At 40.6% G+C, this 16,060-nt stretch overlaps 1 protein-coding gene across 1 annotated transcript in view; it reads right to left on the bottom strand.

Annotated features, from left to right (window-relative positions):
- Set1 (SET domain containing 1) overlaps nucleotides 1–16,060 on the bottom strand; it is a gene marked incomplete in the record, with an annotated part of 508,988 nt that overhangs the window by 320,575 nt on the left and 172,353 nt on the right. Inside the window, 1 exon segment of the mRNA XM_070083037.1 lies at nucleotides 762–945. Within this exon segment, the coding sequence (XP_069939138.1) occupies nucleotides 762–945 (184 nt within the window).

The following is a 16,060-nucleotide window of genomic DNA, read 5'->3' as shown; positions in this document are numbered from 1 at the left end:
CTCTACTAGTCATGGGTGCCAGCTTCAGCAAGTGTGGCACCCTACTAGTGCATCCTCTGTGAACATACTCATGGGTGCCAGCTTCAGTAACTGTGGCACTCTACTAGTCATGGGTGCCAGCTTCAGTAACTGTACCACTCTACTAGTTGTAGGTGCCAGCTCCAGTAACTGTGGCACTCTACTAGTCATGAGTGCCAGCTCCAGTAACTGTGGCACTCTACTAGTCATGAGTGCCAGCTCCAGTAACTGTGGCACTCTACTAGTCATGAGTGCCAGCTCCAGTAACTGTGGCACTCTACTAGTCACACTACTTCATGACAACATTTTACCTCTTATCACTCTTAACACTGCAAATAAGAAACGTCTCATTATTATAGTGATGTTGAAGAATACCTGAAGGAGGCTTCCTGGGGTCAACATCCCCAGGGCTTAGTCCCAGACCAGGTCTCTGGGTAGATCAATGACTGACCAATTAGGTTGTCACTTCTAGCTGCATGCAACCCAATGTATTAACTACAGTTTGGTTGCTCTCTAACTCACTCACTCTCTTTCTCTCTTCACCCCCTCTCTCTCTCTTTCCCCCCTCTCTCTCTCTCTCTTCCCCCCCTCTCTCTCTCTCTCTCTCTCTCTCTCTAAGACAATGAAAAAATTAATCATTCCAGAGAACAGAATTACTAATGAAATGTTTGCAGTAACAACACAAGAGTTAATTCCTGAGCTGAAGTATGTACAAGCTCAACTGAATAACAAAAAGATCATACCAAAAGGATCCAGGAAGACCTGTAGAACCTTCCCCATAAGAGTAGCATTGTTAAGCTTCTTGACACAATGTCTGGCAGACTCTGGCTCTTCAAAGACCAGCCTCGCCACTCCCAGATGCTTCCGGGAAAGTTCGTGGTTGTAGATGACAAGTTGCTGTATAGAACCACACTGGTGCTTATTAACCTATAACAATAACACACACAATTAATAACACTAAACTCTTAGCATAATAATAAATAATAATAATAATATTAATAATAATAATAATAATAATAATAGTTACTTCTCTGAGCCATACAAATAATGTAGATAAATGTATTAGTACATACAATAGTAGGCACAAAACAAAGTCAGTGATTATGCAATGCGTACTGGAAAAGTAATCATAAGGCTTACGTGTTACTTAACCCTTAAACTGTCTAAATGTAAATATACATTTGCTCGCGTAGCGTGCTGAATGTAGATGAATGTTTTATTTTTCATTCCTTCAAAAATTGAGGCGATAGGCCTGAGTCGCCTAGACACGAGAGAATGGGTCTTAACACTCGGTGTGCACAGTATTAAAAAAATCTGGGACCACTTAGTACCTTGTGGGAGCAACAGTTCAATTGAGGGCCAGCTAGAGCAAATAGCATGGCAAGAAGAGGCCAAATTTCAAAGTGTGCACCAGTGTCCAAGAATTTTCAAAAAATAATTTTTTTTTATGAAATGGTAGAGAATCTTTTTCTGAAGGTAATAAAACAAAAAGTACGAAATTTGATGGAAAATTGACGAAATTATGCTCTCGTGAATTTTGATGTGTCAGCGATATTTATGCATCGGCGATTTTGCGGACTTTCACTCCCATTTTAGGCCAATTACATTATTCCAGTCGACCAAATTCTTAGCTATTTCACTAGTATTACTTCTATTCTATCGACTGAGCACAAGAATTCGCCAAGTCAACTGTTTCGGCTACAAAATAAAGTTATCGGAAATTAGTAATTTGGCCAATTTAATGCAAAGTTCAAAATACTCCAATTTCAAAATAGGGTTCAGAATAAACAATGCAGGCATTCCTGGCACTAAACTAACATTTCCTCTGTTCATTAGTTACATTTTCAGGCTTTACTAATGAATTCCATTTTGATTTTTTATTCAAACCAAAAAATAGAAGATTTACTGTTATGCAATATTGTAATAATTGTATAAATAATATCACCACATTTGTGAACGTATATCAGACCCACCAGCAGGTGTGTATTAGACGTATGAGGTCATTTGTTTACTCTTGAACATCGGCAAAAATTTAACATTTCCGCTACTTTGAGCTCAGTTTCAAGCCATTTCCAGTACTAAAACCAATCAAAATCACCTCTATTTCTGTAAGATGTCTTCCATTCCATGAAATGAGACCAAGACATTGCAAATACAGTGGACCCTCGAGTTTCGGCGGCATCAACTTTTGTGAAATCCGACTTTTGGCAAGTTTTTCAGCAAAATCTGGCCTCACGGTTCGTGATTAGACTCGTGATTCGGCGACTGTCCGGTACCCATCCACCCGTCACCGCGCACACAAAGCCAGTCTCCCATGCCATTCACGCTCAGTGTGCCATTGTTTACCAACACGTGACCATCACCCTGCGGGTTCATACATAATAATCCATTGTTTTTTGTGATTGCAACTGCTAAATAAGTCACCATGGGCCCAAGGAAAGCTAGTGCAAGCCCTTTGGTAAAGAAAGTGAGGGACAAGATTGAATTCAAGAAGGAAATCATTGAAAAATATGAGAGTGGAGTGCGTGTTACAGAGCTTGCCAGGATGTATGGCAAACCCCATTCAACCATCACTTCGATCGTGGTGAAAGGAAAGGAAATAAAGTGTGTTGTTGCAAAAGGGGTAGACATGCTGACAAAAAGGAGATCATAAATCCTCGAAAAAGTGGAGAGGTTATTGTTGTTGTGGATTACCGGAAAACAGTTAGCAGGAGATAGTGTTACGCAGTCGATAATATGTGAAAAGGCTTGCAACAAGTGGTGATGCTTGTAATTTTAAGGCCAGCAAAGGTTGGTTTGAGAGATTTAAGAAGCGTAGTGGCATTCACAGTGTGATAAGGCATGGTGAGGCTGCCAGTTCTGACAAAATTGCAGCTGAGAAGTTTGTACAGGAGTTTAAGGGTAGACTCTGGGCAATTTTCCGCGCGCGCTCAACCAAAAATCGAAAAATTATGGAAACTGAGTTATATATACCGAAAAATAGCTTAACTCTTTGGCAACACAATGGTACAAGAATCAATGTTCTAAGACGTTTCTACAAGAAATTATAGTCATTTATATCAGGTATGGTAACGACGATGTAGGTAGCGCGTCTGTTCTCAACCCATGTATTTTTTGGAATTTTTTCCTTGTTTTTTATTGCTTTTTCTTTGCATTATTCTTTCTAATATAATAATTGATTATTTGGCATCATATAAGAGTAAGTGGAGCTTATCAATAGACGTCTAGCCTATCAGGAAGCACCTGGGTACACTCGGCAATGCTCCCCCTCCAGATGGTGCCAGGTGAAATCACTTCATTATTACGTTTATATCAGCTTATATATCAACTATACGGCTTATTTATCTATCAGAATTGATCTAATATATAATAAACACTATAAATAACAAACAAACATGTTATATACTCTAGACTGAATAAAATAGGCCATAATATAGCGAGAGTCCACCAGCAATATTTCGATATAAATGTGTTACTCCTCATCTCCTTGTTCTATTGTTTGGTATGTGAGTGATAGAAAACGGTGTTTTGAAGAGGATAACTGCACTAGAACATCAGTTTACTAAGAAATACACCAAAAAAAACCCGATTTCCGCGCAAAAAAAATTTTTTTTGAGACGGTAGGCCTGCCAACGTTTTCTAGGCCTATATCTCGGAAGTAACTTTTTCACATATTTCGCTAAAGTACACCATTATTAATGATTGTATTGAAATGATTTTCACTGACAATATAAAACAAAGTGTGTTTGAAAATGTGATGATTCTTTTTTTGGAATACAGTGGACCCCCGCATACCGTTGGCATCACATAACGTTTAATCCGCATACCGATACATTTTATCACTAAAATTTTGCCTCGCATACCGCTTAAAAACCCGCTCACCGCTGTTCGTCCGAGACGCGTCCAATGTGCGCCCTCAGCCAGCCTCACATGTGTCGCCGGTGGCATTGTTTACCAGCCAGCCTCCGCGGTAACATCCAAGCATACAATCGGAATATTTCGTATTATTACAGTGTTTTCGGTGCTTTTTCTGGAAAATAAGTGACCATGGGCCCCAAGAAAGCTTCTAGTGCCAACCCTACAGCAATAAGGGTGAGAATTCCAATAGAGATGAAGAAAGAGATCATTGATAAGTATGAAAGTGGAGTGCGTATCGCCGACCTGGCCAGGTTGTACAAGAAACCCCAATCAACCATCGCTACTATTGTGGGCACCAGAAAGGCAATCAAGGAAGCTGTTCTTGCCAAAGGTTTAACTGTGTTTTCGAAACAAAGATCACAAGTGATGGAAGATGTTGAGAGACTCTTATTGGAGTGGATAAATGAAAAACAGCTAGCAGGAGATAGCGTCTCTCAAGCGATCATAAGCGAAAAGGCTAGGAAGTTGCATGAGGATTTAATTAAAAAAATGCCTGCAACTAGTGATGATGTGAGTGAATTTAAGGAGTGCCTCCGGCAAAAAAATGTAGCTTTTTTGTTTACCGTCCGATTTCCTCCAGTTTTGGTGCACAAGACAAAGTGTTTTCACTCATTCTTGAAAATATTTATCAAAAATATACCTCAAACGACAACTGAGAAAAGACTGAAAAAGACTGATTTTCTGAAAAATGTCCTTGTCTCAAAAATCATTCCTATATGGGACATCGTAAGGTTGTTTGGACACTTGGTGCCGAGAGAGCAATGCTTAAACTAATTTTAGGCAACGCCTTTTCTCTAAATAACGTATCTTTATATAAAAAAAAAAAAATTTTTTTTTAGTTCCTGGAATACTGCAAAAAATCTGCCCTTTACTCCCACATAACTCCGAAAGTATTTGAATATTTCCAAAATTACCTTTAACAAAATTAGAGAAACCATTATTCTACAATTTCTGTGAATATTATTCCATTTAATTAAGTAATAAATGCAGAAATAGCAACTGTAGAGGAATAAGTTACTTCCGAGATATAGGCCTAGAACGCCGGCCGGCCCACCGTCTCAAAAAAAAAAGTTTTTTTTCGCGAAAATCGCGTTTGTTTGGGTGTATTTCTTAGTAAACTGATGTTCTAGTGCAGTTATCCTCTTCAAAACACCGTTTTCTCTTACTCAGAGACCAAAGAATACGACACGGAGACGACATGGAGAGCAGTAACTCAATATTTATCGAAATATTCCCGATAATCTTTCGCCATATTATGGTCTATTTTTTTCAGTCTAGAGTATATAACATGTTTGTATGTTATTTAGAGTGTTTATTATATCATATTAGAACAATTCTGATAGATAAATAAGCTGTAGAGTTGATATATAAGCTGATATAAGCGTAATAATGAAGTGATTTCTCCTGGCGCGGCAACCCTTCCGCGCATTATGATATGATTAATGACTGTTGCTCAATCTAGGGATAAGCTCCGCCTTCAGTTTTATGATGCCAAGTACTCAGTTATTATATTAGAAAGTATAATGCAAGAAAAAGCGATAAAAAACAAGGAAAAATTTCCAAAATATATATGGGCTGTGAGCAGACTCGCTACCAATATCACCGTCACCTTACCTCATATAAATGACTGTAATTTCTTGTAGAAACGTCGTAGAACATTCATTCTGGTACCATTGTGTTGCCAAAGAGTTGAGCTATTTTTCAGTATATATAACTCACTATCCATATTTTTCCGATATTTCGGTGAGCGCGCGCGGAAATTTGCCGGAGGCACTCCTTAAGGCCAGCAAAGGTTGGTTTGAGAGATTTAAGAAGCGTAGTGGCATACATAGTGTGATAAGGCATGGTGAGGCTGCCAGTTCGGACCACAAAGCGGCTGAAAAATATGTGCATGAATTCAAGGAGTACATAGAGGCTGAAGGACTGAAACCTGAACAAGTGTTTAATTGTGATGAAACAGGCCTGTTTTGGAAGAAAATGCCAAGCAGGACCTACATTACTCAGGAGGAAAAGGCACTCCCAGGACATAAGCCTATGAAAGACAGGCTTACTTTGTTGATGTGTTCCAATGCTACTGGTGATTGCAAAGTTAAGCCTTTATTAGTGTATCACTCTGAAACTCCCAGACCGTTCAGGCAAAAGAATGTCCTCAAGGAGAATTTGTGTGTGCTGTGGAGGGCAAACAGTAAGGCATGGGTCACTAGGGACTTTTTCTATAACTGGTTACACCATGCATTTGCCCCCAATGTGAAAGATTACCTAACTGAAAAGAAATTAGAACTTAAGTGCCTCCTGGTGTTAGACAATTCCCCTGGTCATCCTACAGACGTGGCAGAGTGACTTTATGGGGACATGAAATTCATTAAGGTGAAGTTTTTGCCTCCTAATACCACTCCTCTCCTGCAGCCCATGGACCAGCAGGTTATTGCAAACTTCAAAAAACTGTACACAAAAGCTCTGTTTGAAAGGTGCTTTGTAGTGACCTCAGAAACTCAACTGACTCTAAGAGAGTTTTGGAGAGAGCACTTTAATATCCTCAATTGTGTAAACCTTATAGGTAAGGCTTGGGAGGGAGTGACTAAGAAGACCTTGAACTCTGCTTGGAAGAAACTGTGGCCAGAATGTGTAGACAAAAGGGATTTTGAAGGGTTTGAGGCTAACCCTGAGAGGATTATGCCAGTTGAGGAATCCATTGTGGCATTGGGAAAGTCCTTGGGGTTGGAGGTTAGTGGGGAGGATGTGGAAGAGTTGGTGGAGGAGGACAATGAAGAACTAACCACTGATGAGCTGATAGATCAACTTCAACAGCAAGAGGTCAGACCTGAGGAAACTGGTTCAGAGGAGGGGAGAGAGAAATTGAAGAAGTTGCCTACTACAAAGATTAAGGAAATCTGTGCAAAGCGGCTTGAAGTGCAAACCTTCATGGATGAAAATCACCCTCACACAGCTATTGCAAGCCGTGTTGGCAACCTGTACACTGACAATGTTGTGAAACACTTTAGGGAAGTCATAAAGGAACGAGAGGTACAGGCCACTATGGACAGATATGTTGTGCGAAAGAAGTCCAGTGACTCTGAAGCTGGTCCTAGTGGCATTAAAAGAAGAAGGGAAGTAACCCCAGAAAAGGACTCGACACCTCAAGTCTTAATGGAAGGGGATTCCCCTTCTAAACACTAACACTCTCTCTCCCCTCCTCCCATCCCATCAATCATCACCAGATCTTCAATAAAAGTAAGTGTCATGTAATTGTGCATGCCTTTTTCAGTTTGTGTGTATTAAAATTAACATTTCATGTGGTAAAATTTTTTTTTTTTCATACTTTTGGGTGTCTTGCACGGATTAATTTGATTTCCATTATTTCTTATGGGGAAAATTCATTCGCATACCGATCATTTCGCATAACAATGAGCCCTCTTGCACGGATTAAAATCTCTATGCGGGGGTCCACTGTATATCAAATATTTTTGATTTTGTGGGAGGTAAAAGGCAGATATTTTGGTGAATGCAAAAAAGTCTATCAAATGTATTTTTTTTTTCCATGATAATAAGATATATTAGATGAAACATGTGCATCCCGAATTAGTGTCAGATGTATTCTAACGGTTGGGATTGTCGGAAGTGCCACTCGAAGTGCCATTTTGTCATACTTTGCTGCCATATATGAAGTCACTAAAATATTTTTTTTCTCTGTTGTTTTTTGGCCAATCATACTGAAACTTTGTCACATTCTTCTACATATGAACCTCTAAATGTACACCAAAAATAAAAAAAATTGGTTGAAAAATAAAAGAGTTGGCCGAAATCAGGAAGTCTACCCTTAAGGAGTGCATAGACACTGGAGATTTCAAACCCCAACAAGTGTTTAATTGTGACAAAACAGGTCTCTTTTGGAAGAAAATGCCAAAGAGGACCTATATCACGCAGGAGGAAACGGCACTCCCAGGACACAAGCCTATGAAGGATAGGCTTACTCTCATGTTTTGTAGTAATGCTAGTGGGGATTTTAAAGTGAAGCCTTTACTGGTGTATCACTCTGAAAATCCCAGAGTGTTCGAGAAAAACAGTGTCGCCAAGAGTAATTTGTGTGTGATGTGGAAGGCTACAGTAAGGCATGGGTCACGAGGGATATTTTCCAAGACTGGTTTAATGAAGTGTTTGGCCCAAGTGTGAAGAAATACCTCCTGGAAAATAAACTGTCACTCATGTGCCTCCTGGTAATGGACAATGCTCCTGCTCATCCTCCAGACTTGGAAGAGCAAATAGTGGAGGAGTTTAGTTTCATCACGGTGAAGTTCTTGTCCCCTAATACAACTCCTCTCCTTCAGCCCATGGACCAGCAGGTCATTTCAAACTTCAAAAAACTCTACACAAAAGCAGTGTTTCAAAAGTGCTTTTGAGTGACCTCAGACACAGAATTGACCCTAATAGAGTTCTGGAAAGATCACTTTAATATCCTCCATTGCATAAACCTTATAGGTAAGTCTTGGGAGGGAGTGACTTCCAGGACTTTGAACTCTGCTTGGAGAAAATTGTGGCCAGAATGTGTAGAAGAGAGGGATTTTGAAGGGTTTGGGGCTGACCCTAAGGAGCCTATGCCAGTTGTGGAATCTACTGTGGCACTGGGGATGTCCCTGGGGTTGGAGGTGAGTGGTGAGGATGTGGAAGAGTTGGTGGAGGACCACAGGGAAGAGCTAACCACTGAAGAGCTGCAAGAGCTTCATCTGCAACAGAAGAGATCACAGCTCAGGAAACTGCTGCAGAGGAGGAGGAGGAGGAGGAGGAGGAAGAGAGATGGAGGAAGGTGCCTTCTTCAAAGATTAAGAACATTTTCGACATTCAGATTATGCTGCATAGTTCTGGTCACCGTATTACAGAGTGGATATAAATGCACTGGAAAACGCACAAAGGAGGATGACAAAGTTGATCCAATGTATCAGAAATCTTCCCTATGAGGATAGGGTGAGGGCCCTGAATCTGCACTCTCTAGAAAGGCATAGAATTAGGAGGGATATGACTGAGGTGTATAAATTGAAAACAAGAATAAATAAAGGGGGATGTAAATAGCCTAGACAGGACTCGCAGCAATGGTTTTAAGGTGGAAAAATTCAGATTCAAGAAGGATATAGGAAAGCACTGGTTTAGTAACAGAGTTGAGGATGAGTGGAACAAACTCCCGAATACCATCATAGAAGTTAAGACATTACAGTAAGGCCCCGCTTCTCGGCGTTTCGTCTTACTGTGTTCTGCTAATACGGCGCTCTCAAAGTATGACCAAAACTTTCTATACAGCAAGTGGTCTTTCAAATACAGTGTGTGCCACATGGTTTGTTTACATTCTCCATGAGCACATCTCTATTATGTAATAATAATCACTCTTTTTATTATTATTATCACACTGGCCGATTCCCACCAAGGCAGGGTGGCCCGAAAAAGAAAAACTTTCACCATCAGTCACTCCATCACTGTCTTGCCAGAAGGGTGCTTTACACTACAGTTTTTAAACTGCAACATTAACACCCCTCCTTCAGAGTGCAGGCACTGTACTTCCCATCTCCAGGACTCAAGTCCGGCCTGCCGGTTTCCCTGAATCCCTTCATAAATGTTACTTTGCTCACACTCCAACAGCACGTCAAGTATTAAAAACCATTTGTCTCCATTCACTCCTATCAAACACGCTCACGCATGCCTGCTGGAAGTCCAAGCCCCTCGCACACAAAACCTCCTTTACCCCCTCCCTCCAACCTTTCCTAGGCCGACCCCTACCCCGCCTTCCTTCCACTACAGACTGATACACTCTTGAAGTCATTCTGTTTCGCTCCATTCTCTCTACATGTCCGAACCACCTCAACAACCCCTCCTCAGCCCTCTGGACAACAGTTTTGGTAATCCCGCACCTCCTCCTAACTTCCAAACTACGAATTCTCTGCATTATATTCACACCACACATTGCCCTCAGACATGACATCTCCACTGCCTCCAGCCTTCTCCTCGCTGCAACATTCATCACCCACGCTTCACACCCATATAAGAGCGTTGGTAAAACTATACTCTCATACATTCCCCTCTTTGCCTCCAAGGACAAATTTCTTTGTCTCCACAGACTCCTAAGTGCACCACTCACTCTTTTTCCCTCATCAATTCTATGATTCACCTCATCTTTCATAGACCCATCCGCTGACACGTCCACTCCCAAATATCTGAATACATTCACCTCCTCCATACTCTCTCCCTCCAATCTGATATTCAATCTTTCATCACCTAATCTTTTTGTTATCCTCGTAACCTTACTCTTTCCTGTATTCACCTTTAATTTTCTTCTTTTGCACACCCTACCAAATTCATCCACTATCATGTGGGAGTTCGACACGTGGATTAGGTAAGAAATACTCACGTAGGCTGGTATTACGTATAATTACAGATAAGGTGGATAACGCCCTTACAGCCGTGACCTGCCTCCTTGCTCACTCTCGTATAACTGACTGACTGGCCGCCCGTACCCATATGTGAGAGGGTCTTTGAATAATGCCAGGTCAGCGCAATGAGTTCAGATAGTGACTCAGGCAGAGACGGTTGGTCGTGAGTCAACTGGCACAGTGGTTACTGGTAACTGGTTACTACTACTGAGACCACCAATCTCTGCAACTTCTCTTCAGAATCTCCCAAGAGCACAGTGTCATCAGCAAAGAGCAGCTGTGACAACTCCCACTTTGTGTGTGATTCTTTATCTTTTAACTCCACGCCTCTTGCCAAGACCCTCGCATTTACTTCTCTTACAACCCCATCTATAAATATATTAAACAACCACGGTGACATCACACATCCTTGTCTAAGGCCTACTTTTACTGGGAAAAAATTTCCCTCTTTCCTACATACTCTAACTTGAGCCTCACTATCCTCGTAAAAACTCTTCACTGCTTTCAGTAACCTACCTCCTACACCATACACTTGCAACATCTGCCACATTGCCCCCCTATCCACCCTGTCATACGCCTTTTCCAAATCCATAAATGCCACAAAGACCTCTTTAGCCTTATCTAAATACTGTTCACTTATATGTTTCACTGTAAACACCTGGTCCACACACCCCCTACCTTTCCTAAAGCCTCCTTGTTCATCTGCTATCCTATTCTCCGTCTTACTCTTAATTCTTTCAATAATAACTCTACCATACACTTTACCAGGTATACTCAACAGACTTATCCCCCTATAATTTTTGCACTCTCTTTTATCCCCTTTGCCTTTATACAAAGGAACTATGCATGCTCTCTGCCAATCCCTAGGTACCTTACCCTCTTCCATACATTTATTAAATAATTGCACCAACAACTCCAAAACTATATCCCCACCTGCTTTTAACATTTCTATCTTTATCCCATCAATCCCGGCTGCCTTACCCCCTTTCATTTTACCTACTGCCTCACGAACTACCCCCACACTCACAACTGGCTCTTCCTCACTCCTACAAGATGTTATTCCTCCTTGCCCTATACACGAAATCACAGCTTCCCTATCTTCATCAACATTTAACAATTCCTCAAAATATTCCCTCCATCTTCCCAATACCTCTTCCCAATACCACTCTTGGGCTCATTAAATGTCTAATTTTACGTCAATATAGACATTTTCATTAATCCATCTATGATATTTTCTTCAAAATTATATAAGAAACACGTTACACAACATATAAACATGCTGTTTATATGCTATGGAGGTGTGGTTGCAGGGTGGAGGGAAAACATTACATAATACTAATAATAATCATTCTTGGGCACATTAACCCTTTCAGGGTCTGTCCCGTAGATCTACGGCTTTACGTTCAGGGTCCAAACCGTAGATCTACGCCATGAGTTCAGCTCACTCTAATAAACAGAGAGTGGTAAATTTGAGCCTAGATATGTGAGAATACATCTATGTGGTATGTGTGCACCACATAAAACAAATCCTGCAGCACACTGTGTATAATGAGAGAAAAAAAATTGAGACACTGATTTTCGATTAAAACAGCGACTTTGCAGTGTTTTTTTGTATGTTTTTTATAGTTGTATTTGTGATTTCTTGGTCTCATTTGATAGAATGGAAGACATATTACAGAAATAGAGATGATTTTGATTGGTGTTAGCACTGGAAATGGCTTGAAACTGAGCTCAAAGTAGCGGAAATGTTAAATTTTTGCCGATGTTCAAGAGTAAACAAACGACCTCACACGTCTAATACACATCAGCTGGTGGGTCTAATATACATTCACAAATGTGGTGATTATATTTATACAATTATTACAATATTGCATAACACTAAATCTTCTATTTTTTGGTGTGAATAAAAATTCATTATGCAAATAAAAAATCAAAATGGAATTTATTTTTAAAGCCTCAAAACGTAACTAATGAACAGAGGAAATGTTAGTTTAGTGCCAGGAATACCTACATTGTTTATTCTGGACCCTATTTTGAAACTGGAATATTCTGAACTTTGTGTTAACCCTTAAATGGTCCAAACAGATCTACGTTCACATGTGTAGTGCTACAAAAGTAGATCTACTTTTTTTTACATATTTTCAAATATAACAAAAAAAATGTAGATAAAAGTTTTTTTTACACGTTTTCAAATGTAAAACAAAAAAGAAGATCTACATTTTTTTACACACTTTCAGATGTTGAAAAAACGTATATATATGTTTGGACCGTTTAACCCTTTGACTGTCGCAGGCCCCCTTTCTGAAACTGTCATTCTATGTCGCAAAATATTCGAAAAAAAAAAATTATTTTTTCTTATGAAAATGTTAAGATTATTTTTCTGAGTGTTTTAGTCCCCCCCCAAAAAAAAATTTGCCATCAGTACTTACCGAGATATAGAGCTGTGAAGTTTGCAGAAAATGAGCCGCGTATGGCAACAGCGGCAACTGCCGCTCACCAGGTAAACTTTAGTTTACTTGTATTTGAAGGTTTTTTGTTTTTTCACTATTTTATTTTTTCACATAACTTATGTGGCCTATGAGACCAAAGTAGGGTGAAATGTACATATATACACTCGTTGTATACAACACAATAAGCACACAAACATAATTATCAATATACTGTTTACAAAACTTGTTTACAAAAACAAATACAAAAAATTTTTTATTACTATTGCTCTATAATATATATACCAATGTATAGTCACCGAACATATTCCTAGAAGTTCTGCAGCTTGTGGAACTCTTTGAAACATATTTTCATACACAATGGTGTTTTACACTCCTCACACACAAAACCAGTGTGTGTGCATTTTTGTGGACTTTTTTTTTTTTTTATGTGCAAGGACAAAACACCTTGTCTGAGCAGTTTTCTGCAAAGTATTAGCAGGCAGTTGTATTATGTAGTTATCCTAGGTAAATGGTCATGTGTCATCATTCCTTCCTTCCTACTTTCCTGATGATGCAGTCTTGTGGTTCTCTCTGAGACAGAGAGCTAGACGGACAGACAGGGAGCTTGGCAGACAGACAAATAGACAGACAGAAATGTTTGTGTACCAGCAAAAACAAAGGGAGGACGATGGTCATCTAATCTTTCCTTATCAGCTGCCCCCTCCCTCCACCCTCGTTTACGCTCATCAAACGTCAGCTCTTATCAGATGTTATCTCCCCTTATCTTGTCACTGTCATGGGGTGGACTTTTTTTTTTTCTTGCTTCAAGGGAACATTATTATTATTATTATTATTATTATTATTATTATTATTATTATTATTACTTCTTCTTCTTCTTCTTCTTCTTCCTCTTCTTCTTCTTCCTCTTCTTCCTCCTCTTCTTCTTCTTCCTCTTCTTCTTCTTCCTCTTCTTCTTCCTCTTCTTCTTCCTCTTCTTCTTCTTCCTCTTCTTCTTCTTCCTCTTCTTCTTCTTCTTCTTCTTCTTCCTCTTCTTCTTCTTCCTCTTCCTCCTCCTCCTCCTCTTCTTCCTCCTCCTCCTCTTCCTCTTCATCCTCCTCCTCCTCCTCCTCCTCTTCCTCTTCCTCTTCTCCTCCTCCTCCTCCTCTTCCTCTTCTCCTCCTCCTCTTCCTCTTCATCCTCCTCCTCTTCCTCTTCATCCTCCTCCTCTTCCTCTTCATCCTCCTCCTCTTTCTCTTCATCCTCCTCCTCTTCCTCTTCATCCTCCTCCTCTTCCTCTTCATCCTCCTCCTCTTCCTCTTCATCCTCCTCCTCTTCCTCTTCATCCTTCTCCTCTTCATCCTCCTCTTCTCCTCCTCCTCTTCCTCTTTGTCCTCCTCCTCCTCCTCCTCCTCTTGTCCTCCTCCTCTTCCTCCCCCTCCTCCTCCTCCATTGCTTTTGGTCTCAAACTCCTCGAAATCATGAAATTGATCTTCACTGACACTTCCATCTGTGTTAGAGCATCACTTGGGAAGAGAAGAGTCCCAGATTTGCTGGGGAATCACATATTTCTTACCGCTAGACATGCTGAAAAGGGACAAATGAAATGGCATTCCCACAATGCACCACTGGCTCCCCGATATTTTTTATATGGTGCACACTGACCAAGGAGACCCATTCTCTCACATGTGGGCCTACCAGCTTTCTACTGCTTGATTTGAAGCCGCTAGAATTTATGTGTATAAATACATCAGAAACAGTGGTGCGTAAGATGTATATATACAGTGGACCCCCCGCATACTGTTGGCATCACATAACGTTAAATCCGCATACCGATACATTTTATCGCTAAGATTTTGCCTCGCATACCGCTAAAAAGCCCGCTCAACGCTATTCATCCGAGACGCATCTAATGTGCGGCCTGAGCCAGCCTCACATGTTCTGCCGGTGGCATTGTTTACCAGCCAGCCTCCGCGGTAACATCCAAGCATACAATCGGAACATTTCGTATTATTACAGTGTTTTTGTTGATTTTATCTGCAAAATAAGTGACCATGGGCCCCAAGAAAGCTTCTAGTGCCAACCCTACAGGAATAAGGGTGAGAATTACTATAGAGATGAAGAAAGAGATCATTGCTAAGTATGAAAGTGGAGTGCGTGTCTCCGAGCTGGCCAGGTTGTATAGTAAACCCAAATCAACCATCGCTACTATGTGTCCAACAAAACGGTAATCAAGGAAGCTGTTCTTGCCAAAGGTTCAACTGTGTTTTCGAAACAGAGATCGCAAGTGATGGAAGATGTTAAGAGACTGTTATTGGTGTGGATAAATGAAAAACAGATAGCAGGAGACAGCATCTCTCAAGTGATCATAAGTGAAAAGGCTAGGAAGTTGCATGAGGATTTAATTAAAAAAATGCCTGCAACTAGTGATGATGTGAGTGAATTTAAGGCCAGCAAAGGTTGGTTTGAGAGATTTAAGAAGCGTAGTGGCATACATAGTGTGATAAGGCATGGTGAGGCTGCCAGTTCGGACCACAAAGCAGCTGAAAAATATGTGCAGGAATTCAAGGAGTACATAGACAGTGAAGGACTGAAACCTGAACAAGTGTTTAATTGTGATGAAACAGGCCTGTTTTGGAAGAAAATGCCAAGCAGGACCTGCATTACTCAGGAGGAAAAGGCACTCCCAAGACATAAGCCTATGAAAGACAGGCTTACTCTGTTGATGTGTTCCAATGCTAGTGGTGATTGCAAAGTGAAGCCTTTATTAGTGTATCACTCAGAAACTCCCAGAGTGTTCAGGCAAAAGAATATCCTCAAGACTAATTTGTGTGTGCTGTGGAGGGCAAACAGTAAGGCATGGGTCACTAGGGACTTTTTCTATGACTGGTTACACCAAGCATTTGCCCCCAATGTGAAAGATTACCTAACTGAAAAGAAATTAGACCTTAAGTGCCTCCTGGTGTTAGACAATGCCCCTGGTCATCCTACAGACGTGGCAGAGCGACTTTATGGGGACATGAAATTCATTAAGGTGAAGTTTTTGCCTCCTAATACCACTCCTCTCCTGCAGCCCATGGACCAGCAGGTTATTGCAAACTTCAAAAAACTGTACACAAAAGCTCTGTTTGAAAGGTGCTTTGTAGTGACCTCAGAAACTCAATTGACTCTAAGAGAGTTTTGGAGAGAGCACTTTAATATCCTCAATTGTGTAAACCTTATAGGTAAGGCTTGGGAGGGAGTGACTAAGAGGACCTTGAACTCTGCTTGGAAGAAATTGTGGCC

Source organism: Cherax quadricarinatus, chromosome 8 (assembly GCF_038502225.1).
Source record: "Cherax quadricarinatus isolate ZL_2023a chromosome 8, ASM3850222v1, whole genome shotgun sequence".
NCBI lineage: Eukaryota > Metazoa > Arthropoda > Malacostraca > Decapoda > Parastacidae > Cherax > Cherax quadricarinatus.
This window is presented reverse-complemented; position numbering and strand designations above follow the sequence as displayed.